At 45.1% G+C, this 26,775-nt stretch overlaps 1 protein-coding gene and 1 long non-coding RNA gene across 3 annotated transcripts; one reads left to right on the forward strand and one right to left on the reverse strand.

Moving 5' to 3' along the window:
• Window positions 1-7,156: 7,156 nt before the first annotated feature.
• On the reverse strand, window positions 7,157-14,843 carry Loj (p24 family member logjam). The gene is made up of 4 exons (XM_077676212.1): window positions 14,572-14,843; window positions 10,365-10,485; window positions 9,605-9,750; window positions 7,157-8,824 (listed from the first exon to the last, which is right to left on the reverse strand). The coding sequence occupies exons 1-4, from the start codon at window positions 14,761-14,763 to the stop codon at window positions 8,591-8,593; spliced, it is 693 nt and encodes a 230-aa protein (XP_077532338.1). The 5' UTR covers window positions 14,764-14,843; the 3' UTR covers window positions 7,157-8,590.
• A 405-nt stretch (window positions 14,844-15,248) lies between these two features.
• Window positions 15,249-26,721, forward strand: LOC144144686 (uncharacterized). Of its 2 annotated transcripts, XR_013317311.1 has the most exons (3): window positions 15,249-15,494; window positions 16,222-16,359; window positions 22,820-26,721. It is a non-coding gene; the product is annotated as an uncharacterized LOC144144686 (long non-coding RNA). The 2 variants fall into 2 exon arrangements; XR_013317310.1 differs by lacking the exon at window positions 22,820-26,721 and having other exon boundaries at window positions 16,222-21,081.
• The last annotated feature ends 54 nt before the right edge of the window (window positions 26,722-26,775 follow it).

A 26,775-nucleotide genomic window follows, 5' to 3' on the forward strand; every position in this document is an offset into this window, starting at 1 on the left:
AAAGTAATTTTTAACCTTCCGGCAGTTTTTATTCGATCCAACGAACCAGAAATGCAATTATACAGCCATGCCGGATATGCAGCACATGCGCCAACCAACTCAACTATACCCTCTTGAAACACCAACGCCTTCTAGGAGGAAGCCTTTGCATCGCCTCCGAGATTGTTTCTTGTTTTTTCCTTTTAACGAGACTGGCAGTTTTCATGTTAATAAAGCAATGTTTTTTTTTAATCTCGATTATTAACAGCAGTATAGAGAATTTGACTCATCCAACTATAATGGCACAGTGCTATGGCTTTCTTTTTATCTAAGAGACGCTGGAAAAAACACTTCTTGCACCGCTTATCTCCTGGGCCAGCTGGCTGCAGCAAGAAATAGGAGTAGAAGTTACGAGGTGTCTTCCTTCATGGCTAGAGTGGCTGGCCGGAACATCAACATTTTCTGATGGTTTGAAAGATAGAAGAGGGGATGAAAATAATCAGCGCACACCAATGTGACTTATTTCATGTTAAAAAATGTGTCGTAAACAATGTGCCCGTGATCCCTCACAGGTATTCAAGGGTAACTTGCAGGAAATCGATTATGGGCTGTGGTATTGCTGAATCTCGAATTCGCACCATCGTGCGCTTAAAAGATCTTTATAGGTTGGTAACCCAAGCATTTGCACACAATACACATTTTTAAGCCAAGTGGTGTTTTACTGGATGAAGAATGTTTTTTTTTTAAAGCACAGCTCTTATGCGGCTGCATATGTTGTTTCGCGGCATCCCTCAATGTAACTGAGAGAATGAGGCAGACACCGAAGAGAGAGTGAAAAGGAAAGCTGATAGGAGGGTATGGCAATAATGCGAGGAGGAAAGTTGAGTGCAGCAGGTGCCGCCTGAGACGTGCTCCACTACATGACGTGCTACAAGATAGCACCAGAGTAGCACATGTCATTGTGTATTCGCCGATGATGCGATCACTAAGGCATATGGCGAGCATGCACACCGATACCATATATGGAAACAAAGCGCTGCACGAGAGGAGGTCCATCTGCGGCGCTGCTGTGGACTGCGCCCACTCCCTGCCTCCTGCGATGTCCTTATTAGTGTGGCAGTCTCACCGTGCTCCACTTCGTTTGCGGCGGCTAATGTGAAACGTTCTACATGAGGCAGATTGTCCGTGCCATCCATGTCATATTCTTTCTAACATAAACCTAGCATAATATAAAGTGTAACCATACATATGTGTCTGTCTAAAATTCTTTGACTCTACATATATTGCTAAATGGAAACAGCTAAACAGCTCTGCTCAAATTCAGCATTAGGGAGTATCGTGATCTTTCTGTCAACATTTGCAAGACCAAAATAAGCTTTTGCATGCATTGCACGTGCTTGCTAGAAGCATTCAATTGATGAGGGGTGCCATGGATCGAATAAAATTGTTTGAAAAAGGTGCATTTCATTTGGCGTGCAATTAGAGCAAATTTTTACCCACACCAAGGTGCCTGTATACTTATTCACTCTTTGCTTTAATAAAGCTGCCCAGTTTAAAAAGCACCACAATTAGATGAAATTCTTTTGATAGTTTTCTATTAGTAAGAAACACATCTAGGTCAGGCTCCCTCTACTAAAATGCTAAAAATAATTTTGTTTTGTGGCAACAAACCCAAAACGTACTATTTTCTAAGAGTGGTGTAATATCACACCTTTACTTGGTCGGTGATACTGCGCCCAACTTATGGGCGCGCACTTAGATCTTGATGGCATAGCCTTTTCAGTTCTGCCTTTTTCCCTGTAATCGCAGTTACGTGCATTACTGAAAGCATGGTGCCACTCCCATAAAGCCACAAGTGCAGTGTTGGCACATTGCAGCATACCGGTTGCAGCTGACGCAGAGATTTACATTACCTTTGACCGATCATCCTCGTCTGGATGGCACATGCACACCGTGTAATGAGAAGAAGGAACAATTTGTCCTATTTGTGACCTGGACAAGAGGCCTAGAGGGAAAAGCTACCATAGTGCCATTGTCATAACGTTTCCGGTCTGTTGCTCCTGAGTTTTCTGCACAGACATATTCATATCACTTAGTTCTCCCATTACCATTATCCATTACCAGACATTGCTAAACTACCTTAACTACCAGAGCCAATTTTCAATAGTAAAAAACAGTGATTTAGCCAGTAATTTTTTTCCAGAAAGTGCCCACAGTGCAGGTGAATTTTGTCGCACTCGCTGTTAAGGAAATGGTAGAAACCACATAAGTTATTTTGTAGATGACACGTGTTGTTCAAAATAGATGTTGCTAACATTGCAAATGTGTTACAAGTGGCTTCTTGTTAGGGTGCAGACTGTCTGCACAGAGTGTACCACGAATTGGTAACAATGAGCAGGGTAATTTTTTGAACTTGCTCGTGTGTAGTTGAGTTAGCACAAATTAAAAGACCTTTTTCAGTCCCTGTGCCATCGGCCTTTTAAACACGATTTTGTCTGGCAAGAAAAGCATGTTACTTGAAAAAATATCAGAAGTGGACTTATATTGCAACAGGTTCCTTATAATTCCAGCTTTCCTTTTCAAAAACATTGGAGTCGCTGCACGACCTGATGACAGCAGACAATTCTAACAGATAACAGTGCAGATAACAGTCATTAGTCCATGATTTCTCAAATGCTGGATGAGAAGAATTTCCATGAAAAGAAAATCCTTTATTGCACGAACACCAACAAATACGCTTCACCATTTATAATCTGCAAATGTTCAAAAATTGCTGCACACAGTTTGCACACTCGGTCATAGCAGCAACACCCCTTGGAATAAATCTAACGCAGCAGAGTTTACTCACACGAGCCAAAAATTTAGCTTATTTTGATAAACACTAGACACATCAAATAATTAAAATTTCGGAGACACTTTCTAATGCAACAATAACATAGCACACGCCCAAACCAAAGTTTGGAGACTCACTGTAACAGAAGTCACATAACATACACTCTTTATGTATATAGTATAACACACTTAATGCATAAATAGGGTTCTGCGTTTTCAAAGCATTTCTCAGAGTTTAGTTTCCTAGAGAAATTTTGAGTTTTGCTGTAGCTTACATTCCGAGACCCTCAAGATTTGGCGCTTTCCAAGTTTAAATTATACACGCACAATCAACAATTTCGAGACCCTAAGATTTGGCGCTTTCCAAGTTCAAATAATACACATACAATCAACATTATTCTAACCCAAGTAGATAATCACCTTATTAAACCTTTAACTTATATAAGGCCAATACAATTTGTCATGCTTAATGACATATTATACGAGCATATTATATTGTCCAGTACAGTTAGGCCCTTCTACTCTGCTAATACACCATTCTTTTAGTGCAGCAGTCAAGCTATGTCGATGCCTCTAGCTAGCTCTTTCCCACCTTAGCAGACAAACTAAAAGAGGCACTGAATGGCAGGACCACTTAGTGTACATTCGAGATGAGTGAAGCTACCTTTCGTGCGTATATGCTATTTTATTTTCCTGATACGAGCTGACCGCATGCCTGTTTTACAAATTTATTTATTTAACCTGCAGGAAGTTACCATATTACGAGGCTTGAATTATAGACTAAGGAGAAAGAAAAAAAAAGGCAAAGAGGAAGGCCACATATATGCTTGCTTTGCAGCAAATGAAGTTGAAAAATGGAACTGTTTGTGGCCACCCCTGCCATATGATGCCGCCAGTCTTACATAATTTGGTTGATGATTTCGTATTAGCAGACTACACAAGAATAGACATTTACAGTAGCCGACCGTTTTTTCGGACTCCAAAAATTCATACTTGCTGGATATTCAGGCCTTTCTCGAGGAACCGCCAATTATCCCATCGGAGTAATGTATATGAACAATGGATCTTTCGGACAAAATAAAGCCAAGAGGTCAATTTTTCGGACAAAAATTTCCGCGACAGAGCCATGGTGCAACTCCAGGACGGCGCCATGTTGAATCTTAAGCCACCCGGCTAACTTCGGATTAGATGGGGATTGGCTCGACTCCCGCAGGGGTAACAAACCAATTTTGCAGGCCATAATTTTGCATGTAGTCTGCGGCGGAAGCAATGTCGGAAGCCAGAAACGGGTCATACGTGGCCCCCCCCCCCCCCCCTTTTTTTTTTTCACTTTTTTTTAGGCACCAGTTGACGCTGACTTATAAGCAACATCACGGCCAGGTTTGTACTGAACCATTCGCGACTTCTTCAGTCTTACTTAAATGAAATGTTCTTTTTTCCGACTCGCGGATTTTTTGGACTGCTCTTTTATTCGGACTATTTTTCGTTCCCCTCCAGGTCCGAAAAATCGGTCGGCTACTGTAGTTTCAACATGCTGCTCTAATGGTCTGCACTGCGATGCCTGCAGCAAACTCGGCACTGCATAGGTGCCACAGTCCTGGCAGCCGGTGCTTGTATTTTTGTATGGCATTCACCAGTGGCTAAGACCTGTTGGTGGTTCACCGGCAGGCAGACAATGAACCTACCAATTGCCAGTGAGTTGGCACCTCATCACCAACTATACGAATTTCCTTTCTGGCTGATAGACAGGCCAAAATTTCAGCGTTTACTGATCCCAAGAAGGAGCATGTTTAAAAAACTTCCACTCCTAAGACTTCCACTTCCACCTCCATAAAAACCTAGTTTTGTGGGTAAATCCGCACCTGCGAAAATTTTACCAAGTGCTGTACAGAATTCTTGCCGGATTTATCTTGAAAACGCAGAACCCAATGTATAACGTATGCAAACAAAATTGGCTTTACGTTGCATTAAAAACAGTCTTCAATTAACTGTTGCACGCTCCAGCACTCTCGGAGCAATCCTGTGAGCTCGGGCACAGTCGCGACACGTATAAAACTGGCCCTAATGGAGCACGTACCAGTAGAGCACCAGTAAAATTGTTCAACGCGTTACAACGCCCGTCAATATAACACAAGCCGTTGGCTGTGCTCTTTGAGAATTCTGAGGAGTACGGGAAGGAGATACAAGCTCTGGCTCAACAGTATATAGGTATGTCGTACATCATTGCACTTGAGATTCAAATGCAGCTGGTGAAAATACGTGTTGGGTTGCTGTCATGGCGTCACTTTTACCAGTCAAATGCTAGGCAACTTTGGGTGTGTTGTGTGCCAACAGTGCGGTTGTAGTCATAACAATAGTGAGAGATCTTGAAACATGCCTCCGGTAAACATACTAAAATCTTTAGCACTGAAACATTAACGTAGCAATATTGAAAATTCAGAACCACCGTTACGAGGTTGGAAGCCCTATTAGTGTCAGGAACAGTTGTAATCATATCCCACTGCTTTTGTTTGAGACCATAAAAATTACCGCTAGCGAAAATCGCAGCATTTATAGAACGATTTTAACAACTCCATGAAAGAGGCAAACCATGTTTCCAAATAACAGCAAGGAAAGTTTGTACAAGTTCATTTCATCCCTGCTAGAGTTCCAAAAATCAAAGTCCGGGTTTGGTAGGTCTGCATAACTAATTTACCATTTGTGTTCTGATCCTGGAAATAGCACGATAGTCATGTGGAGCACACATAATTCAAACCAGCGCTTTACGTTTCTAAAGCTTGAACCGCATGGAGCGTTTTGTGCAAGCGAAAATGCACTGCACGCACCACAGTTCCGCTGGTGCTGCAGCGGGAACCACTCGTACGGTGCGTGCAGCACAGCGGGTGGCAGCGGCCCCCGCAATGTGGTGTGGGTAGCTCCAGCGACCGCTTCTAACCGCTTTTTAAAGTGCCACTCAAGGCACAAACGAAGTTGCTTGTGCAGGAAAGCAGCTGATAATGTGAGCCAAAATGGCACTACAACGCATCATCTGTGCCGCTAGGGAAAGCGCCCATCAAATATCCATCGCCGTGGTAAGCCTAAACATCACCGGCAGGGCCAGACGGCTGTCCCGAGCGCTTCGAAACTGCCGCCATGAGGCGCGCACCTTCCCATTGGCGCAAAACGTCAGACTCCACCCACTGCCGCGCACGTCATTTTCTTATCAAGGTAGAGGCCGTTGCAGGCGTGAAATTGTCTATGCAGGTGTCAAAATAACGTGTGCGCAATACCAACGTGCACGAATTACATGCAAAAACGCGCCATGCGGTTCACACTTAAAACTAGTAAGGGTGTATACAACGAGACAATGTGCCAAATTGGCACATGCATGAAATCAGAGAAAAACAAACTTCTCATTTAAAAAATCCCGGATGGTCCCTTGCCCATTCTACGTGCACTCGAAAGATTTAAATACTTGGTTATCGACGCATCATCATAAAACGCTGCCATTCAGAAATACCCTGATACACTTCTATACCGATTGGCACGACAAACATTTCGAACAAATTTCGAACATTTCGGCAGTAAAATACAGACATTCCTCTCGCCAGATGCCCAATACATCTCGAGTGAAAATTTTGAAGCATACTCCAGTGTTCACCTGTGTTTCATGCACTGTTCATATTATTCTAAAGGCAGGGAGCAAACACGCAGCAGTTTTGTGAATTAAAAAGGCATCCATCACAGCATTTTTTTTCTTGCAGTGCGTAAGCAGTTTTAAGCTATTTATACGAACCCATTTTTATCTCTACGTATGTTTTAAATTGCTGCTGCTCTGCTGTCACAAAATGATCAGGCAAGATGGAGCATCTTTACGAAATCACTGCCTACGTCAAGCCCCTTCACTTTTTTTATAGATTATGAATCATCAACTAGACTTGTCAGGAGGCTTAGTGTCGTATTTTGCTTGTTTTCTGCAATTTGTGCAGTCTTTCGTCTTCGGCATGCTGTGTTGATGCACTTTTTACGACATTAACAGCGTCCTCTATAGCGACATCAACAGTAAACCCACAACCACTTGAGTTCCACTTTTCAAAGTTAGGAAATGGAAATATTGTAAAACAAATAAAAACGGCGGGAGAGAAAGAGAGCAAAAAGAAATAAACACTGCTACATTAGTGCTGAATTCCTGGAAGTGCTTTTCCCTGCACGATTCCCTACGTGGCCTGACACTTGAGAGACCACACATATGTCAAAGGGGTACTGAGAACGACTGTTCTTAACTATAGTTTCAGCCATCCACGGTTCCTGAGTGGTTGAGAACACGCAATTAAAAGGGAAATACACTTCATTATTTAAATTTGTGTTCCTTGCGAGTTTTTCACAGTAAGTGCCATCTTAGCAGTTGCTTTAGCTAAAGCATTAGGCACGTCATTTTCTTCATGCAACAGAATGGATCTGTCAGGAATTCGCATCCTACTCGCAACAACGCTGACAGCAGTATATGCAGGGTCTGAGTAGCAAGGATCGGCATCCTCTGGTGCGAGTCGCAGTGGCATTTCAACCTTAGCTTTTGAATTCTCAAGTGTGCCATTTCCTCCTTCCTCAACTGCTTTTGTCATATGCGTCGGTGGTGTTGGCAAAAAACTACCTCTGACGTCGACACCTGCCCTTTGCGACTGGGGATTTCCTACCTTAACAACTAGCTTTCTTGGCTGAAAGTCGAATGTCGATAAAGTCGGCATGATAATCAGTTCAAATAAAGTGACTTGAGTTCAGCATCCAGCCAGAGGACGGACAGATTTGGCATTCACTAATGACCGCTAGGCCAATTTAGCCACTGCTCTTCTCCACCCTTCCAACTTTTCCTCATTCCTCTGATTGGTCCAAAATGAAGTTGCAAGGACAAGGATAAAAGCAACTGTGCTCACGTGCACTCTAAATTGTGCATCATCATAAAACGGAGAAACAGATAAAACCCTTGGGATTAGTGTCCGTGTGCACGATGAAAAGTGTTTCAGGTGCCAAATGTAACGTAGTTTGGCCCCCATGTTCCTACTTTTTTCCTTTTTTTTTTTATGGAATGCAAGTTCCTCCGGTATACCATTCACTCTCAATCTTTGGCCTGTCCTCTACTGCCCTTTAGTCCATGAGCTAGCCTGTTGGCAGCCTAAGGGCCTCACGATAAAGCCACAAAAAGAACAACACTGAGGGAGTACGTAAAACGTTACACGAGTGCCACAGCAAAAATAATTTAGCATCACTCGGACAGTTGCATTCAGCACTTCTGCACATACTAACTATCAGTGCAACCTAAAAAAAGACAAAGAGGGTACCCGAAATGCGTATAGCCTACGAAACTTTCATTCTTGATTACGCATGCTTTCATTTGCTGCAAACTTCTCGGACCTGCGTGGACAGCGGACCCAACCGTCTACGCAACCCAGTTTGCCAGCCTGTCATGCGGCCCTCTGAACAATCACTGTGGCTGGTGATCTCATTAATCTGAACAGTTTCAGAGGGCTCTTCGTACCTGGAAAGTTAATGAACCACAGCATCTGCTCAGTGTGTCAAAATCGGTCTGCATCCCGCGGCTTTCCGTGCATTCCCAGGCACACGCAATTCCTGCCTTCAGACTGCCCAGCTATGCCAAGCCATCGAGGAATGCCTTTCCACCTGTACAAAAAATGACAACAATGAAAGCCAGAACCTAGGAATGCACCTGGAAGGAACCACGCTCGGTGAGATGACTCGCGCGCCAGGCACACGTGACGGGTTTGAAGGTGCTAGGCGGCCGAGGTCACGCCCGCGGTTTGCACGTGGGCGTGACGTTCTTCACCTCGAAGAGCTTGCGCACGAAGTACACCTGCAGTGCCGAGGTGGCCACGATGACCACGCACTGGGCCAGGGACCAGTACTGGACGTAGCGGTTGTTGCCGTCCACGATGTACCAGTCGCGTGCCAGGTGCCGCCGGTTCTGGTCCTGGTACTTCAGCATCTCACCCACCTGGCCGTCGACCTTTTGCAGGGTGTCCTATTTTTCGAGGAAAGGAATAATCCTTAGTGATACACATGCGACTAAATCATCACTCTGTGTGCTTGGAAGATGTTTCTGCACCACATCAAGACTTGCACCATTCAACAAACAACGCAGCATTTTTCCAAATGATTATGCCTGGTGAAGGAATGTTTAGTAACATAAGTCATTCAATTCAAATGCTTGTGCACCTAATTTCGGTGTCTGTACAAAGACTTGTGCAGGTTGCGGCGGCTGTTTTTCTGTTGGAGGCAAAACCAGTCGGTAGTCTTCCACTGAAGTGGCCTGTGTGTAGCTTTGGCGCAACAAAACCAAAATGCGAAAAGGCAATGATTCAGCAAAACTGTTCATCTGTGGGAAGCAATTTTTTAACAAACCTGTGTACTTGATGTACTGAAATGCAGTTCATACACGAATACAGAAATATGTTGCACTCGGTCTTGGAACACATCTCGCCAAACAACTGATTTCAAGTACCGGGTCCAGCTGTACAGCAACTGCCTGTCCAACTGAATTCAGGCTGATTTCAAGAGGACCTAGTGCCATTTAGCTGTATCCAACTGGATCTAGGTGTTCCCACCAGTATTTCCATCTGGGACCATCCGTAGATTTTTATCCGGAAAGCCGGCTTAAAAGAGGTTAAAGCACTCGTTTGGTGCAGATCAGCTTATTTTAAATGGTTGTCTTCTGAAGTCATGTGAAGCTTGTTGAAACACACAAGAACACTGGCGGCACTGTGCAGAACAAACGACTGCACTGAGGAGAATGTTGACTCACGGTAAAGTTGTTCACTGTGACCCCCAGGGACTCGAGCTCTTGGACGTAAGACTCCCACTTGTCCCTCTTGAAGGAATTGAAGTACAGGCTCACCAACTTGGCCGCAAAGTGCGACATGGAATTGTCGATGCAGAGCTCGTAAAATCCTGCAAGAACGCATGTTGCAGGGTAAGCTTGGCAGTTTTAAGCACCGTAACAGATATTGAACACTTCTAGCAAAACTTTGGATGCTAATTAATAAACACTCATTGTTTTTTGTGTAGAACATTTTTGCAGTTTTGCACTTTGTGCTGTTCAGTTTATGCAATGTACCAAACTAGCCCATCTACAAACCAACTATTCAGTGTTGCATACACTGAGTTTCCGTACTTGTTGAAAAATCCTGGTGAAATCACAAGACTTTTCATATGCAATAATAATAACAATGGCAAGAGCATCTCCCCTTCAGCAATATTCGTATGAGAACTCTGTTGTGTGCACAACAGATGTTGCCACCAAACTGTGATAAAATAAAATGCAAACTAAAGCTCGCATGCAGTCATCACTGACTAACAGTACCTTCCCTGGCATTGCAAGTAACATGGGAAAAAAGAAACGAGATTCAATCGTCGCAGTTCCATATTTCTTGAAAAAGACCATGGTGCATGAGACCCTGTGTACTCCATAGTGTCGGCAGAGAGTATTTCAGTACCAATTTAAGGCCTTTAAAAATCCGCACACTTTGAGAGTGCCTGGTTGAGGTAGAAATGCCAGTGCATACCCCCCGTCGTAGACGCAGCTTCTTCATATTCTGCCGATGGCCTCCACTGGTATGGCAGGACATGATTGCCATTGGGATGCCTCACTGCAAAGCCTGCTTGTCCATCACCACCTCTCAAAACCTGAATAGAAAATGCAAAGAACACTTGGTATGCTGAAACAAATAGCCCCTCCCCCCCCTCACCTCTTCATTTATATTTTCTTCTATTTGTCTGCAAATGATCATCAGCTAGCACAAACACATGGGTGCAATAGTAAAGTTTTTTGTGCTGTGCTAACCACGAAAGCACGAACTTGATCGGCAGATTTGTCACACCGTCCACTTTAAGAGGGCATCAAAGGAACACTGAAGTAAGAATAAAAGTCTAGGATGTGTAACTCAGGCTCTAGATTTATTCTTTTTTTTTTTTTTTTTTTTGGGGGGGGGGGGCAGATTTCGAACACCCCTTTAATGAGAAAAGAGCATTCATAAGTTCTACCTTCGCATCTCGCTCCTCACCATGTTACTGCCATTGGCTGTAAAAACCCACTGCTATGTCCGCAGGGTAGAATTAGGGGTTTGTGAGCACATTTGACCTATTTAAACTATGAGAACGAAAAGTTGGTATTATTTACAAAATTAGTAAAAATTTAAATTTGGAATGCTGGAATTGCATCGAATTACATTGCAAACCAGTGCGATGTCATTCCACAAGTTCATGAGGCAGTCGCAAAAAGAGCATTTCCTCCCAAGGTGTACCAACGAATAAGAGATTGCATAGAGATCGCATAAGAGATAAGAGATTGCATAGGCTTTAACTACACAACAGAGTATGGAGGGATATGAATGGCGCAGGTTTCTGCTTGTGGATACCCGGCACTACGTTTTCAGCTTCCTTCTATTGTCTTTTATTCCTGTTAGCCAGATTACAGGGTCCGCGCTAGCACACAAAAGGCATATGCTGAACTGGTGTTGCAAACAACTTTTATTTGGCAGGAGGTGAAAGGATAAGCTGCTAAGAAACACTTCTGGTGTTGGAGCGCACCTGCAGCATTTTCAATTTCATTGTTGTATTGTGTGCAGCACGCCTCCCCCAACAATAGTATGAGTGATACCTAGCTGCCAAAAAAACCCTGCTAAAACATAAGACTTAGCAAGCACTAACAAGAAATCTGATTTGAAAAGAAAGCAGTGTTTACAGCAGGCAATTTCTCCCGAGTGCCTGAGTTTTGGTGTACAAGAAAGGGGGGCCAACTCCTTTTGGAGTCAGCCATCTCCTTTTGCAAAACCAGTTTCACTTCTGCAGATGAGGCAACTAATGTTTGAAACGATTCGAGCAAAGCAAGTGTTTCCTGTGCATTTCAAGAGATTTTTTTTAAGCTGTCATAACCTTGGCTGTCATGTGCAGATAACCATGCAATACAAGGCACTGTTCTGAGTCCGGCTTCTTCAACAACACAAGATGCATCTTTTGAAGGCTGTAAATCTCAAAATTGAAGTACATTAAGAATCAGTCAGGCTTTTGTTGGTTCATGTCAAGAATTTATGCCACAGACACAAGAAGGGCAAAGAAGAACGTAACACCACAAGCGCTGACTTTCAACAACGTTTATTGCAGGGAAAAGAAACATCTTATATATGAAAAAAAAAAAAACAAAAAAAAAACAAAGAAAACAACACGTGGCAAACCTGAGTCAGCTATGAGCATTAGCGAAGATAATCATGGATGCGTGCGAGATTGCTGTAGAAACTTCAATTCTTTTTCTGATAGGGCTATGGATGGGTTATTTACGCGCAGTGATCTTGCAGACTGGCAATCTCGAATGCCTCCATTATCTCTCAGACTATCTTGTCTAGTGAGGATCCTAGTGTGCGCTAGCTCAGGGGTGCAACCGCAGTCGCAGCAATGGATACTAGGGTGTCCACTCACTGCATTATGAACGTTGTTAGTGTGTTTGTGAAGCCTATCGTTACAGCATCCGACTGTTTGGCCTATGCACTCATTACCGCAACAAGCTAAGGGGATCGAGTGGACAACACTTTCGCTGCAATCAATGAAGTGTTTTTTGTAGTTCTCAGAACAGGCAGATTCCTTCTTTGTGCCTTTCTTGACCCGCGCTTGCACAGTGTCTGCAATTTGTACGGAGTCAAAAACATAATGTTAACGTTGCCCCGGCAACCAATCTTTTTCAGGCGGTGAGACAGGTTGTGAATGTAAGGGATAACTACAACCTTTCTGCTGCTATCACATTTAGATCCTTCTTAGGCCATGCTAATGATTATACCGATGCTTTTTAATCACTCCGCAACTGACACTACCCGACAGGCGGTTTACTTGCTTGTTGAGGCTAGTGTTCATGGAATGACGGCAAGACTTCGAGGCATTGGTCAAGCAGAGGTTGGCGATTGCTCTTTTAACTAGCTTGGAGTGCGCTGACCTATAAGAAAGCAGTGGCTTATTTACTCTGGGTTCATGCTTCCAGCAAACATGATTGCTAGAGACTATAAGCCTGAAACCTGGTCCAGAAACCTGAAAGAGCTGTCCTGCGGAACCTCGTGCGTGACTTCAAGTGGTTTGAGACAACGGTGGGAGATCTTAAGTACCTCCAAAACAACATCCCGAAGACATTCTCTTAAGTCACAAATAACCAGAAAATCATCAACAAAGCAAAACACTTTGCATACAGACGTGCCCTCCAGGGCGTGTGCAAGAGCTGTCTTTGTTCAATAGGAATAGGTCGCTGAGGATGGGCACGCATGACCCAATACAAACACCAATTTTTTGAAGGTATACATTGCCTTCGTACATTACGCAAGTAGACTTCAATATAGTGCCAGAAGCTCAAGGAATCCCTCGACTAATATCCCGCAGGCATTCTGGAAAGGCATAGACCCAAACATATCAATGTTATTTTAAATGCACAAAAGCAGCTCTTGTTGCGGGATGGAGTAATGCAAATCTCTAACATCTATCGAAGCACCCACGAAGTCAGATTTACAGTTATCATCAAAAGCAGAATCACATGGAATCTTGCACGCATCCATAATTATATTCGCTAATGCTTATAGCTGACTTAGGTTTGCCACGTGCTGTTTGATTTTTTTGTATATAAGATGTTTCTTTTCCCTGCAATAAATGTTGTTGAAAGTCAGCGCTTCTGGTGTAACGTTCTTCTTCCTTGTCCTTCGTGTGTCTGTGCCGTAAATTCCTGGTACATTATGGAAGTAGGTAGCAAGTGTGTCCAACCCCTAAAACATACACATGATGAATGCCTGTGTGTAAACACAAACCTTCAGAAACTTTTAGCATGCACTTTTCTCTACCAGCCACAAAGCCCCACTCTGCACTAGAAAATGTTTTAGGTTACAGTTAGAAGGTGTTCTTGAACTTGGCGAGTATGTTCACTTTTTCTTTCTTTGTTTTTCACTTGCCGGACACACGCCGTCACCACGTCTGCAGGAACAGGTGGAGCGTAGTCATACTATTTTTTCTGAGTTTTTTTTTTTTTTTTTTTTTTTTGTCAGGAACGAAATCCTCCATTTCTGCACCCAAAAGTACGTGCGCCCGTCTGCGTGCCTGTGCACTTCACCGATCTAGAATATGCATTATGCGATCACCACACTCCAACTTCCCCGTTTTATAAACAGAAAAAAGAATTCTGCCACGCTCGCGCTTTTCAAGACTGAAGCGCGTGTACACCGCAAATAGCGCAGTCTGCAACAGCGCTGAATTTGCTGAACTCGCTGAACACTGAACTGCTACTCTACTATCGACGACAAACGAAGCACGTAGTTGGATTAACCCGTGCACGTTGGACCACGCAACATCTGAGACGGCCGACGTCTGTCAGCGCATTACTTCACGTGCAACGAACAAGCTGTACTTTTAACTGCCTCGACCAGGTGCGGCGGACGTTAAAAAGTCACGGCGTTCGGCGCAGGACCACACCACAGAACAGGGATTTAAGATGATAGCCACGTGCTTGATAGCAACGAAGCCGTACACGCCGGCAGCCGCCACCGTTACCCCACAAGCTTGAGTCAAATCCGGTTTCCTCCTAATCACACCTAAGCAACGATCGCCGTGAATACACACTTTTCTCGGACGCTGTTACCTTATCTGCAAGTGTGGAGCCAACGCTCTGTATTCGGAGATTACTGAGAGCACAGTTTTTCCCAGCTGTCGACAAGATATATCCAATGATAAAAAAGGCAATAAGGGGCTTACCTGGTAAGCCACGTAGACCGACGCTCCGGGTTCGACGTTCTGATAAAAACACTCCTCTTTGCCTGCGTCGACGTGCAGCTTGAACTCAAAGGAAACACCTAGCGAAGGCTCGGAAACGTAAGAATCAGCTGAGATCTCGATCGCGACACATGTAAACAACAATACGGTGGCCAACAGACGGTTCGTGCCCATTTTGTTGAAGTTTGCCGCCGCTTCGCCGCACAGCACACGCCACTCACTTCGCGGAGCTAATACACAAACAAGTTGGGCAAGCGGACAGGGCAGGAACATCCGACAGGTGGTAGCACCGAGGAGCGATGCGGTGTCGGCACTAGTTTCGGTTTCGTTTTTGATCACAATTTTGGCAGTCTGAGCATCGTTGTATGAAGATTGCAAGAAGGCCCTTTCTAATGTTATCATCAGCCTTCCTGACGAAAGTGAAAACCAACCAGAACAGATCTTTTTTTTTTAAGGATAGATGACCACAAAAATTTGGTCCGTCTACCTGCCACCCGAATTAGTCAGAACTGTTATTTGGTGGGGCTGCTCGTAAGTGTATCAGTGACTCACTAGCAATTTGTGTGTCACTGATTACCCACAAACGGTGACAAATAGGAGACCCACCCGGGGACCTGCCCTTCAGGAGAGGAATCAACCAACCTTCTGGGCGGGTGAGGAGCATCGCTAGGCGGATGTGACGTCACGTTTGTTCCCAGCGCTCCCGCGCGGTATGTTTACATTTTTCCGAGTGCTGCCTACACGGCGTGCGCGCAGATTCAAGTAGCCGTGTTGGACTTTTGCTGTCAACGCAAGTGTGAATGGTTGTCGCCCTGTCAGTCGTCGTTCAACAGCTCCAGCGTCTTCTGGCACTACAGCTTTGCAGTTATCTGTGGGCGTTCAACTGTCCACCATCGGCCGACCAGGTGAGTGTTTTTTGGCGGGTTTGCAATCAGTTCGCATATCTCCTACTGCAAAGCTTGCTTTCTGCTCGCGGCAGTTATATTAGCGACGTTTACGAAATTCTTAACGGCGCGTTCTCCCCGTCTTGCATTATTGTTGCTGTTTATGCTGCTCTGTTCGCGTCTGTCGGCGATCGCAAGCTGTTGACGGTTTGTTGCACGGCGCGGAAACTCGCTCGCATTGCAAACCCGTCTCGCCCATGACGTTTCATTGTCTCTTTAATGTGGCGTCATTAACATCACTTGTTTTCCTCGACGCTTTTTCTAGACAACGTGCCTTGTGCTAACCGATCTTAATATTGTAACGAAAATGAACTTGCAGTACGATCTGTTGGTGAAGTTAGGAGCGTGACAGGTCCCTGTTGGCAAGGTTTTCGTGTGTGCGTGTGGTTCGTGAGGGCGTTGTAACACGCTACTTTAGCCTGTTGCACTCGTTGCTGCATCCAGCACTTTTGCTGTCAGGAGTGCCTGCCAAGGAATGCTTACGTCGTTATGTGTTTTCATCTCATCAATCGGCGTTCAATAACCGATGGAAATTCAGCGGGAACGACCCGGATAACGCAGGGCGGGCAAGAGCACTGCTTGTGTGGTCTTCGCTTTCGTTTGCCCTTTTTTTAGTCATCCTAGATTGTTTATTTACTGCTGCCTCAGCGGTGCTTCATTCCTCATGTTCCATTTATTTCTCTTGCAGCATCTCCTGACTGCAGTCACAGTGCCCCTAGCCTGCCTGCAGCACTCATCCTGCCATTCTAGTGGGAACTGCCATTCTAGTGCAGGCCACTTGTCACAACCAAACGGGTTCCCGACTTTTCCTGGCTTCTATTTGATGGTATACTTTAGATCCACCAGTGCGTTCTCACTCCGTGTACATTTCAAGCGAGGGTTTACAGTAACACGGTAGTTGATAGCCATGAAGACAGCAGCGTGTGTACTAAAAATCAAGTTTAGCTATTTATGCCAATGTCAAAAAACCAACCTGGTCTATGCATCCATTCCAGCCTGACATTTTCAAATACAAGTCTTTCAGTAGCTAGTGAAACAATGAAGAGGTAGGGATAGCTCATGCACTGCTTAATTACTACCTTCATTTTTTTACTGTTGAAAATTTATGGATGATGCTATATGTACCACCTAGTGAAGTCCCACCAGAAATTGTTATATGCACTACCGATATAGCACAATCTATGAGGTGGGCTGGCGTGACCTTCGTGCAAACAGCACCGTACGTGGTTTCCGTCACGACAAAGTTTGCACTGTAGTCTTGGGCGTGTAATGGGTTATGGCTGACCGAAGGGCCGTTTACAGTGCTTTCCAGCTTCCAGTGGAGGCAGGAACATAAATTACGTCGTCGGCCAGGGCACAGTACATGGTGTTAGTCAACACCATAGATATACCGTGCCTCGGATGGCCGCGTCATATATATATATATATTTTTTTTTAAATTTTACTTTTGAGTTTTGTGTAAGCAAGGATGTATCTAGTGCCCCTATGCTGTCTATCCTTGGTTTTTGTAAACACTAAGTAATATCGCACAGTAGCTTTATTCATCGTAATGAGATTTCTCAGGTGCCAGATTGCTCAGATCTCACATGGTTTCCTATGGCTGCAGGGATGTACAATGTCTTGGGTTCGATTCTTGGCTGCCGGGGCTGCATTGAATTTATAAAGCCAAAAAAAATAACCTTCTGTACACAATGTCTTGGTTTACGCTAAAGATCCTTGAGTGAGAGGTCTACCACACTGCCCTGTGCCTCATAGTGCGAAGTGACCTCAGTTTACTCGATTATGATGCAATTACTTAATGCCTTCTCATGTAAACTCTTGAGTGCAAACGGGAGAAGGTGCACCTACCTCGCCTTGAGCTGTTAGACTAAGTTGCCTTTTTCGCACGACATCTAAGCTGTGTGAGAAAGCCATACAGGGCTAAGAATGTTGTAAGAAATGCCTCTTACGTGAGGCAGCTCATACATAATGTTTAAAAAAAGCGTGTCACATTATTTTGCCGTAAGCTCTTTAAACGTTTTACACCCCTCCTACCGCCCTGCTTTTATTGTTAATAAAGGCACTTTGCATATGTAGACACAGGAAAATGAAGCAGAAAGACATAGATATTTTTTTCAGCTGCACAGTGTCGCAGGCTATGCACCTGACGCAATGCTGTTTGTTCATCACGGTTTGCACTGTGCTTTGAAACAGTTTGTTACCAAGGTCCAAAGATTCACTTGGCTATTTCATGTCAGGAATGATACAAAGGGATCATCTGTGGAAGCAATGCCCATCTTATTCTTGTCCTTTTGTAATTTATGAGAGCTGCTGCAGCCAAGCATTCTATGGTATATTTATGGACTAGAAAATACATGGAAAAGGCAGTCTCTAAGCTGGAGGGAAACTATCGAGTAGCATATGCATTTAGTTTAAATAGTGGCGTGTTGCCCAACTGCTGGGCAACCGCATTAAGTTTATGCCATGCTTGTGATTTGCTCAAGTATGTGAACTAGTCTTAGGCATTTACGTGTTGATAAAAGAATTCCGTGCTATCTTCATTCATTCACTGCAACTCGTTTGTGCTCATGGGGAGCATTCGGAATATGACCCTTAGCATGATAAAAATCAGAATACGCTTTACTCAGTTGGACTCAATTATACCTGATCAGGACACGTCTACTCCTGAATGCTTAGATACCTGATCACATAAAAATTGGCCAACTTAACAAGCTGCAGGAAAAGAAGCAGCCCCATTCCTTCACCATAAAATAAAAAGAAGACAAGAAGAAACTATGCCCCATTCTTTCACCATAAAATAAAAAGAAGACAAGAAGAAACTATTTTACATTTGCAAAAGGTCCAGGCAAGGCTGTTGTTTCTTACGCTTTCAAGAATACATTATTACTGTTGTTGTTTTACAATATAAAGTGAATTTTCCTTACACTACTTAATCGACTTCAGTTGTTTTCCTTTCTGGGTGACCTATGAGACCAAAGGTGCAATGTAATTAACAGTATGGTCATGTTGGTTGTAAACATGATAGAAAAGGAGCACAAAAATATGCATGGCAAAACTCAGGACTTTTGTTGTGTTGTTTTTCATTTATAGTTAATTTTGTTTTGTCACCCGCCGCGGTGGCTCAGTGGCTAAGGCGTTGCGCTGCTGAGCACGAGGTCGTGGGTTCGATTCCCGGCCGTGGCGGCCGCTTTTCTGATGGAGGCGAAAAGCAAAAACGCCCGTGTGTACGAGATTTCGGCGCACGATAAAGATCCCCAGGTGGTCAAAATTAATCCGGAGCCCTCCACTACGGCGCGCCTCATCGCCTGCGTTGCGTCGGCGCGATAAACCCTACAATCAATCAATCAATCAATTTTGTTTTGTCCTATGGCACAATGCAATTCTCGAAACCAGCTTTCCTCAGAAACCTATTGAGCACAATTTTTCATACTAGGCAACATTACATGCAATGGCTGCACAGCACTTTCTGCCTGAATATAAATGTGGCTAAAAAATGTCTTAGTTATTTTGAAGCAGGCAGTTTTCATTGCCAGTCAGACAAAATGGGGCCAGATGCCATCTGTGCAAAACCGCATGTGACCGCACCATGGGAGGAGGAGGACAAACATTTTATTGAGCCTTTAAAGGCCGCTTAGGGGACGTGGTGACCGGCGTACCGGTGTCCGCAGCAGCCCTCGCTGGGTAGACAGGTCGAAGCTGCCCAGTGCCTCAGCCCAGTGCCCACCGTCTGCTAAGAGAGGATAGGGGTTGTGGGGACAGTTCCAAAGAAGATGGTCCAGTGTTTCCACTGCTCCACAGGCCGTGCAGTTGGTGGAGGGGTAGACGGAAGGATAAATACGGTGCAGGTGGTAGCGACATGGGAGGGTATGGGTTTGCACCAGTCGCCATAGCCGTTCTTCCCTGTTGGATAAATCCGGGTGTGCGGGGGGGAGCTGGCGGCGTGAGAGGCGGTAATGTGCCGTAATGTCTTGGAAGGTCAAGAGACTGTCCCAAGCTGATAGGGCTCCGTGAAAGGGTTCGAGGCTAGGGCCTGCTTGGACGGTATGCTCTCGAGCGGCCCTATGTGCTGCCTCATTTCCCCCCACGCCCATGTGGGCCGGAGTCCAGATCAGCTTTATTTGTATGGTAGGAGGATTTTTGAGGAGAATTTTGAGCGCCAGGGGCGAGATCATGCCTCTGGCGTAATTTCGAATGGCCGTTTTCGAATCCGAGATGATAGTGATAGGGGGCGGCCTATGTGTAAGGGCTAGCGCGATAGGTGACCGGTAAAAAGTGCAAAGGCTCATGGGTACGTTGTCTGCTCCAGCCACTTTCGGTTCGAGATCTCGCCTGGCCTCCCGTACGCCGGCGGCTTTCACGCGCGTGTGTGCGTGTTGTTTATTTGTCACAGAGTGCTAACCTTTCAGAGAATCCCCTAGTAGAATTCATTGTTGTTACACATTGAATGTGCGATGCATGAGCGGTTTTTTTTTTTTTCAGTGGAAACAGATAAACAACAAGCACAAGCGCGCGTGAAAGCCGTCGGCATATGGGAGGCCAGGAGAGCTCTCGAACCGGGAGTAACAGAACTCCGCGGGAGCTGACAATGCACCCATGAGCATTTGCACTTTTTACCGATCACCTATTGCCGCCTCTTCCGCCTCAGCGGTCAGTTGGTGCGGTCTGTTAGGGATTTAAGAGGAGGAGTGTTGGGATGGTTGATTACTACTGCGACAGCGTATGCATCCTGCCATCGATAGCAAGCTGCGTCCACGTAAACCGTAGTGGGGTGGACGGGGTATTTCTCTGTAAGTGCTTGTGCTCGTAGTTCCCTAGGCTGCTTGTTGAAAACAGGGTGATATTGCGCGGTAAAGGGTGGATAGTGAGGGAGCCATGAATGTCGGCTGGTACCGGGAGCCTGTCATCAAAGAGGATAGGGGCTTTAAGGTTAAGAGTAACAAGGAGAGTGTGACCGGTGGGGGTGGATGAGAGCCTATTTAGCTGACCGATAAGGTGGGCTTCAATGAGTTCCTCCGCAGTATTGTAAATGCCGAGTTTCTCGAGTCTGGCAGTGGTAGTGCTCTAAGGGATTTGTAGCGCCGTTTTTTAGGTCTTTCGAATGAGGCAGTTGACTTTAGAGAGTTCGGTACGCGAGGGCAAGAGATACGGGAGGGAGTAAGTGAGAAGGCAGAGCCCAAATGCCTGTATCAGCCGGATACGCTCCGTTTCTTTGAGCCCCTTGTTGCGGGCAGCAATCCTGCGGATGAGGGCGATAGTCTGATTCACCTGAGAATTCAGCTGTGCTAGGTACTTAATGTTTGTGAAATTGCGCTGTATGCAGAGCCCAAGTATTTTCAGGACTTCCACTTGGCGAACATCCCTACCATTAATGCGGACCTCAATGGTGGGTGTCTGGGCCGGGTTGCCGGTTGATTTGGCGGGGTGGATTAAAAGCTCAGATTTTTCAGGTGAGCATCCAAGCCCAACTTGCGCGGCGGCGGTAACTAAGTCAGCTCCCTGTTAGAGAACCTCCTCGATTTGAAAGTCGCTGCCTCTGGTGGTCCACAGCGTAATATTATCGGCGTATATTCTGTGGAGTAAGCGAGGGATTGCGGCGAGCTTACTGGGAAGGTGGATTAGGGCAATGTTAAATAGGAGTGGGGATAATACTGCACCTTGAGGCGTGCCAATGGTTGGGAAATGGATAGTGTCGGATTGTAGGTCACCGAGCTGAATAACAGCCGTGCGGTTCGAAAGGAAGTTACGGATATAGTTGTATGTGCGGCGACTCGGAGTGAAAGTGGCAACGTTACACAAAATAGCCTGGTGTGATACGCGATCAAAGCTTTCTAAAGATCAAGTGCCAAAATGGCTCAATTATCTACCTTTGAAGGGGCAGCGATAATTCCGTGTTTTAATTGCAGGATTACATCTTCGGTTTCCGCACCATGGGAAGTGTTGTCCAGTTTTTTGCAAATCGCTTGTTAGCCCTACGGGAACCGCAGCACGTGTAGTGACTGCCATAATCTTTGTCTCAGCCTTATAAATTGACGTGAACCTTTTTCCTCCTTACTTAAAACAGATTTCCTTTTTTGTTGTTTGATCCTGTTTACAGCAAGCCCTTTTTTGTAGAGAAAAGGAACTGCCACCTGAAGAAAACCACCTCTGCTTCAAAAATGCACTGATCAAGATTAGTATCATACTACAATGAGAACATATAAATGTTAAAATGTAAAAAATTAGCTACACAAATAACTAATGAAGTGTGCCGCTGCACAAATTGGTTTTCAATACATAAACAAAGGAGTGCTTCAAAGAGAAAGGACAAGAAAAAGGGCAGGGGTGTTTTCTGGTCTGCTTCACTACAACCTAAAATGATGCTTTGGCTCTCGGTAAGATTAAGTACACTGTTTATATGGTACTAGGAAGTGTCCAAGCAGCATTTCTGACTCGCCCCGTCTTTCTACGAGCATTACTGACAGTTTCTCTCTTGTTGATCGAAGAAAGGAGTGAAATGCGCTGAAAGCATCAAATCTGCATTCGCACCGTTCAGTTGCATGGTCTGGCTCATTAACAAGGAACCACACGACAAACAGACGTGCTCACACGTCAGCTCAGAGTTGCGTATCGAAAAATTCTGGGCGAGCTAGAGAAGCTTGCCAGGTCTTGCACTTAAACATCAGTAAAGCATGCATTATGCGACAAACCAACGACGACAGAAATAGCTACCTTCATACTGGGCAAGTGTTCGAACCACTGTGGCGTGTTAACACCGCGATCAGAAAGTTGCCACGCCAGTTTGACAGCCCTGGCGCGAATCGTGTGTGTCAGTCCGGCCCACAATTGAAGACTTCCGCGTTATTACTGTGATTTGTGGCAGCCAGATTGGTGGGATCGACCCATGGATGATCGGTCAGAAGCAGTGACAAGCAGCCATTTTGACCCTCCGAACGCTTGAAAGTACGTGTAAACATATAAAAAAGTGTTGCTGACTGCAGCTAGATAATGCTATATCGGTGGTGGGTATAGCACTTCATAGGTTGTATTCACTGGTCTGGCCCACAAGTGGGCGACCCTGTGTGTGCGCCACCATGTTTGTGCCGCAGCGTCTGTGATACGTCGGACTCCATGAGATTGCAGTAATGGACCTTTTTCTATTAGCAATCTGCACATGTGCGGGCTGGTAATCCGCCATTCTGGACAGTTGTCTCGGGCAAAACAAACAAAAGGGTGCCCCCTCCACTTGTTGCTGGGGTAGCAGCTATGCTTTCTAGTGATGCACGTTTTTATTTCTTCTTTTTCGACAGCATGTGGTGAGTTGTGCGTGCACACAAAGGATTTCAAAGGAAAGGGGTGAAGACTTGAGGTTGACCACGGTACGAGCACATGGCTACCAGCAAGGGGGTGAGCGGTGCAAGCATGGCACAACTCGGGAGATGGCATCACGTGCACTGGCTTCATTTAATATAAATATAGAATATAACTATAAATTGGCGTGTCACTGTTGGCGTGTCATTGGCGTATCGGCTGAATCACTGTTCCAGAGGAGGCTGGAACAACTGCGCTATTGGCTCCGCTTGTTCCCAGGCTTGGGTTGCGACATCAGTGTCCTGACAGCACCACACCTAGCTTGCTCATCCCAGAGCTTGCAGTCTCCTCCTGATGCATTTTTCTTGCTCTTTGCTCCGCCTCCTTTCCATCTTGAGGTTCGTGCTTAAATACTCTCATCATGTCTTTGCAGCACCTGCTGGTGAAGAGAAGTTTGCTGTGAGACGAGGGTCTTGACGAGCACGTAACTCCTGTTGTTAAAGTGAAGCTTTCAGGACCTCACTGATTGCATTCAATGTGGCTACATAATGCACTGCAGGAAAGCTAACTTTACACAGTGATTTTCACAAAGCGATGAGGATGATAAGCAAAAGCACATGCACCTCAAGAAAAAACGCTTTCCATGGTCATAATGGAACCAGTGTCCCTTCCATTATGAAACCATTGTCTGTCAGACTGCGCCCTTCTGATACGGTCGAAGCAGTTTAGATTTTCGACTTTGACTCAAGTCGCAAGAGAGAGAGCGAGAATAAACTTTAATTAAATGCGCAAAATGCTTCAGAGAGGTGTCCTCATTCCAGGATGCCTTGAGCTCAAGCCGCGTTGACAGTCCTTTTGATCAGGCGCAGCTGACCTTCGAGGCCGGAGCTGGCCAGAAAGCTTCGAGTTAGAAAGGAACATCAGTTCTTGATCAAAAACTTTATTTTTACAGTTATGATGATAAGAATCAGGGGATGCATGTGGTTTTTCATTGAAACTGTAGATATGAAATTTGTTTCTGTGTAATACGACTCTATTCACATTTATTTGGATTTTTATGTTTGATTTTACGACAGCCTTTATAAAAAAACTGCTGGAGGGGCGCAGCTGAATAAAGTACCAGTTAACTGTGCACAAGTCAAGGAGTGCAATAATACTAGCATTATCATTCTATCTGGTCTGTAGCAGAAGTTACAGCCATGTGAATTTTGGGCCTAGAAAATGGGAACCAGGAAAACTGGTGTTGCCGTCCAGGCCCAAACTTCAAACAGCTGTCACTTCTGCTACAGACCATATATAATGATAATGTTAGTCTTATGGCAGTCTGTCCTTGATTTGTGCACAGTTCACCGGTACCTTGTTCAGCTGCATCCCTCAAGCAGTTTTTTTGCAAAGGCTGTCAAAAAATCAAACATAAAAGCCAAATAAAGTTTAATGTAGTTGTTTTACACAGAAACAAACTTCATATCTACAATTTCAATGAAAAAAATTCCCTCGCACTTCCCCGAGGGGGAGAGTGTGTAAGTGCGAATGCACGGTTGTTGATTGCGCGATTACGGTGGATATCGTGATCTTAATGAGTAGTCGAGAGATTACACACACGCACACAACTACAAAGAAAGATATTTCACTCGTTATTGCTGGTGCCGTTGCCCGGTCCGCCATCATCGTTATCGAGATGCAGGACCAGCGACCGCTCTCGACGACGGCGCGCGCTCGACTAATACCCTCCCGCGCCGCGCGGCCGCTACACGAGCGCCCTCACGCGGCGGAATGCGGAGCGCCCGCTACGCGAGCGAGAGCTCTCCCGCCCGAAGTGGAGAGGAGGCGCCCAACACCCGCAGTCACTGAGCGGAGATAGGAGGAGGAGAGTAGCGCGCGCCCATCTCCCCCCGTTGCTAGGGAAGACGAGGAGCGCGCGCACCCGCAGCTGTTGCTATGCGGACGACGGCGGCGGACGATTCAGGCTCGCTTAAGAAGTGCATTCGCACTTAAAACCACATGCATCACCCAATTTTTATCGTCCTAACTGTAAAAACCATGTTTTTTTTTGTTTGTTTAAGACCACGTCCCACTTTGAAAAAAAGAATTTGAGTTTTTTGGTAGACAGCCCGGTAAAAGACCTCCCAAAAGCAAAGATTGTGGTGTGTTTCCACCATACTACTCTAGGGTGCTGGTGGCAACTGCCCTGGATGAACTGCTTTTAAACTTTATTTCAGGAAATGAGTGAAGATCAATTCCCTTTTTACGGTGGGGTGCTGCATGAATGGTTCATTTTTAGCCACTAGATTCAAATGTCATGTCTTCATCCTCTCTCTAAGGGGTTTTGGCACCTCCCCTTAAGGGTGATTGACCTTGACTTGTGACAGCCACGCAGCACTTTTTTCATTTGTAACATCATGGCAATTCGCAGTCCCACTTCCAGTTTGTTTCCTCCTACTGTGTACTGTGGAGTACAGACTACTGGGTGGTAGTAGTGTCGCCAGCAAGCAGTCCTCTAGCTCCCACGTTGCTGTTCATCTATACCATCCAGCCACACGCCTGGTTGATAAGAAAGTACAGTGGCTACTAAGACTCCCAACCCTTAATTTTGTCCATTTGCCGTATTCTTCGTCTCTGTTCAGCTGCGTGGGAAGGTTCAGCCGCAGCTGCTGTGCTCTTCTATTGCTCAGTCTCCTATCCAGAGAGTTCCTCTCCACAGTTATGTGCAAATCTGTGGTTGTCAGTTTCATCATTGCTCTCTGTTACTTGTTCTGTCATGTGTTCATTAGTTGCTGTAATTAATTGCAAGGAAAAAAAACGTGCACGCTTTTGTCTTACGACAATAATGGCTTTTTTTTTTAACGTTTCTTGAACTGTTAAAAAAAAAACACCCGGGGGCGTCTTGCTAGTGCATCAGACCCCCTTAGAAGTAGCGATTAGTTAAAGTTCACGACGGGTATGGGTGGGAAATAGCAAGGGAAAAATAGTGGGTCGGTATATGAAATGCAGGAGTGTGTCCCACACTGCCTCCGCTAAATTAGGTGGGTAGGAGGGACGCAAGAGATCATTTAAGGAATTTGGTTGTAAGTTAGTGGGAAGGGTGTCTAGGAGAAATTGTCTTTCAGTTTAACTCAGTTTTCTCGCGAGGGATTTCTTGCTAGATTGTCATCTGAGCTTGGACGTTGCCTGTTTCAGCTATCACTTACTTGCATGCTGTTTGGACTTTTGATTGCAGTGGCTTTGAAACTTCGCCGCTTGATTTTGCTCGACGAAAGCTTCGCGTTCAAACTGTCGTCGTCATTAGAATGTGAGGTGCACCATTTTTGTCTAATTTTGCATCTCGATGCACCGCTATCCAGATTCAAACTACTTCGACCATGTTGCAATGGTGTCACGGAATAGATGTTGGTTTCACACCGCGAGGGTCCTGATTTGTTTCTGACTGCAGGAAGCGTTTTTTTTTTTTTCTGCACTTCGTTACCCATGATCATTATCATTGTCAGAGAAAGTTGGCTTTTCTGTAATGCCTTTTTGGCATGGCATATTCCACTGGTGAGACATAGAAAGTTTTGCTTTAAAATCAGGGTCTTCAAGCACTTTTGGTCCAGTGAGTAGCAATCTGCACGTATTTGTAACCATACAATACTGAGTTAGCACCCTTCGATCCTTCCTGTCTTGTGCCAGCAGTCTCGTCATCCAACACATGAAAGTGCCCTCAACTTTTACCCGCACTTTTCACTTATGCCTGACCCAATAACTTTTGTTGATTTCCAGTGTTGCGCATGTCGCATTTTCATTCAGGGTCACCTTGGAGCTGCCTGCTTGTATTTTTATCAAGTGGTTTTAGCCACGGCGCATACTTCGCACTCTTGTGTGAGCAGCATTATGGTGCCTTGTTGCTTGTCCAGCAAGTGATGTGATGCCATGTCAATAAACATTCTTCAGTGTTTGTGATGACTTTGGTGTTTTCTTG

This window comes from Haemaphysalis longicornis, unplaced genomic scaffold (genome assembly GCF_048455015.1).
Source record: "Haemaphysalis longicornis isolate Haplotype H1 unplaced genomic scaffold, Haemaphysalis longicornis Haplotype H1 scaffold_7, whole genome shotgun sequence".
Taxonomy (NCBI): Eukaryota; Metazoa; Arthropoda; class Arachnida; order Ixodida; family Ixodidae; genus Haemaphysalis; species Haemaphysalis longicornis.

Excerpts from the sequence above, each read along its gene's own strand:
- Loj (XM_077676212.1), bottom strand. The coding sequence starts at position 14,763 with ATGGGCACGAACCGTCTGTTGGCCACCGTATTGTTGTTTACATGTGTC. Across the intron at positions 10,486-14,571 it reads CGGTCTACGTGGCTTACCAG|GTTTTGAGAGGTGGTGATGG; the intron begins GTAAGCCCCTTA and ends TTTTCTATTCAG. Across the intron at positions 8,825-9,604 it reads TCACAGTGAACAACTTTACC|GACACCCTGCAAAAGGTCGA; the intron begins GTGAGTCAACAT and ends CTCGAAAAATAG.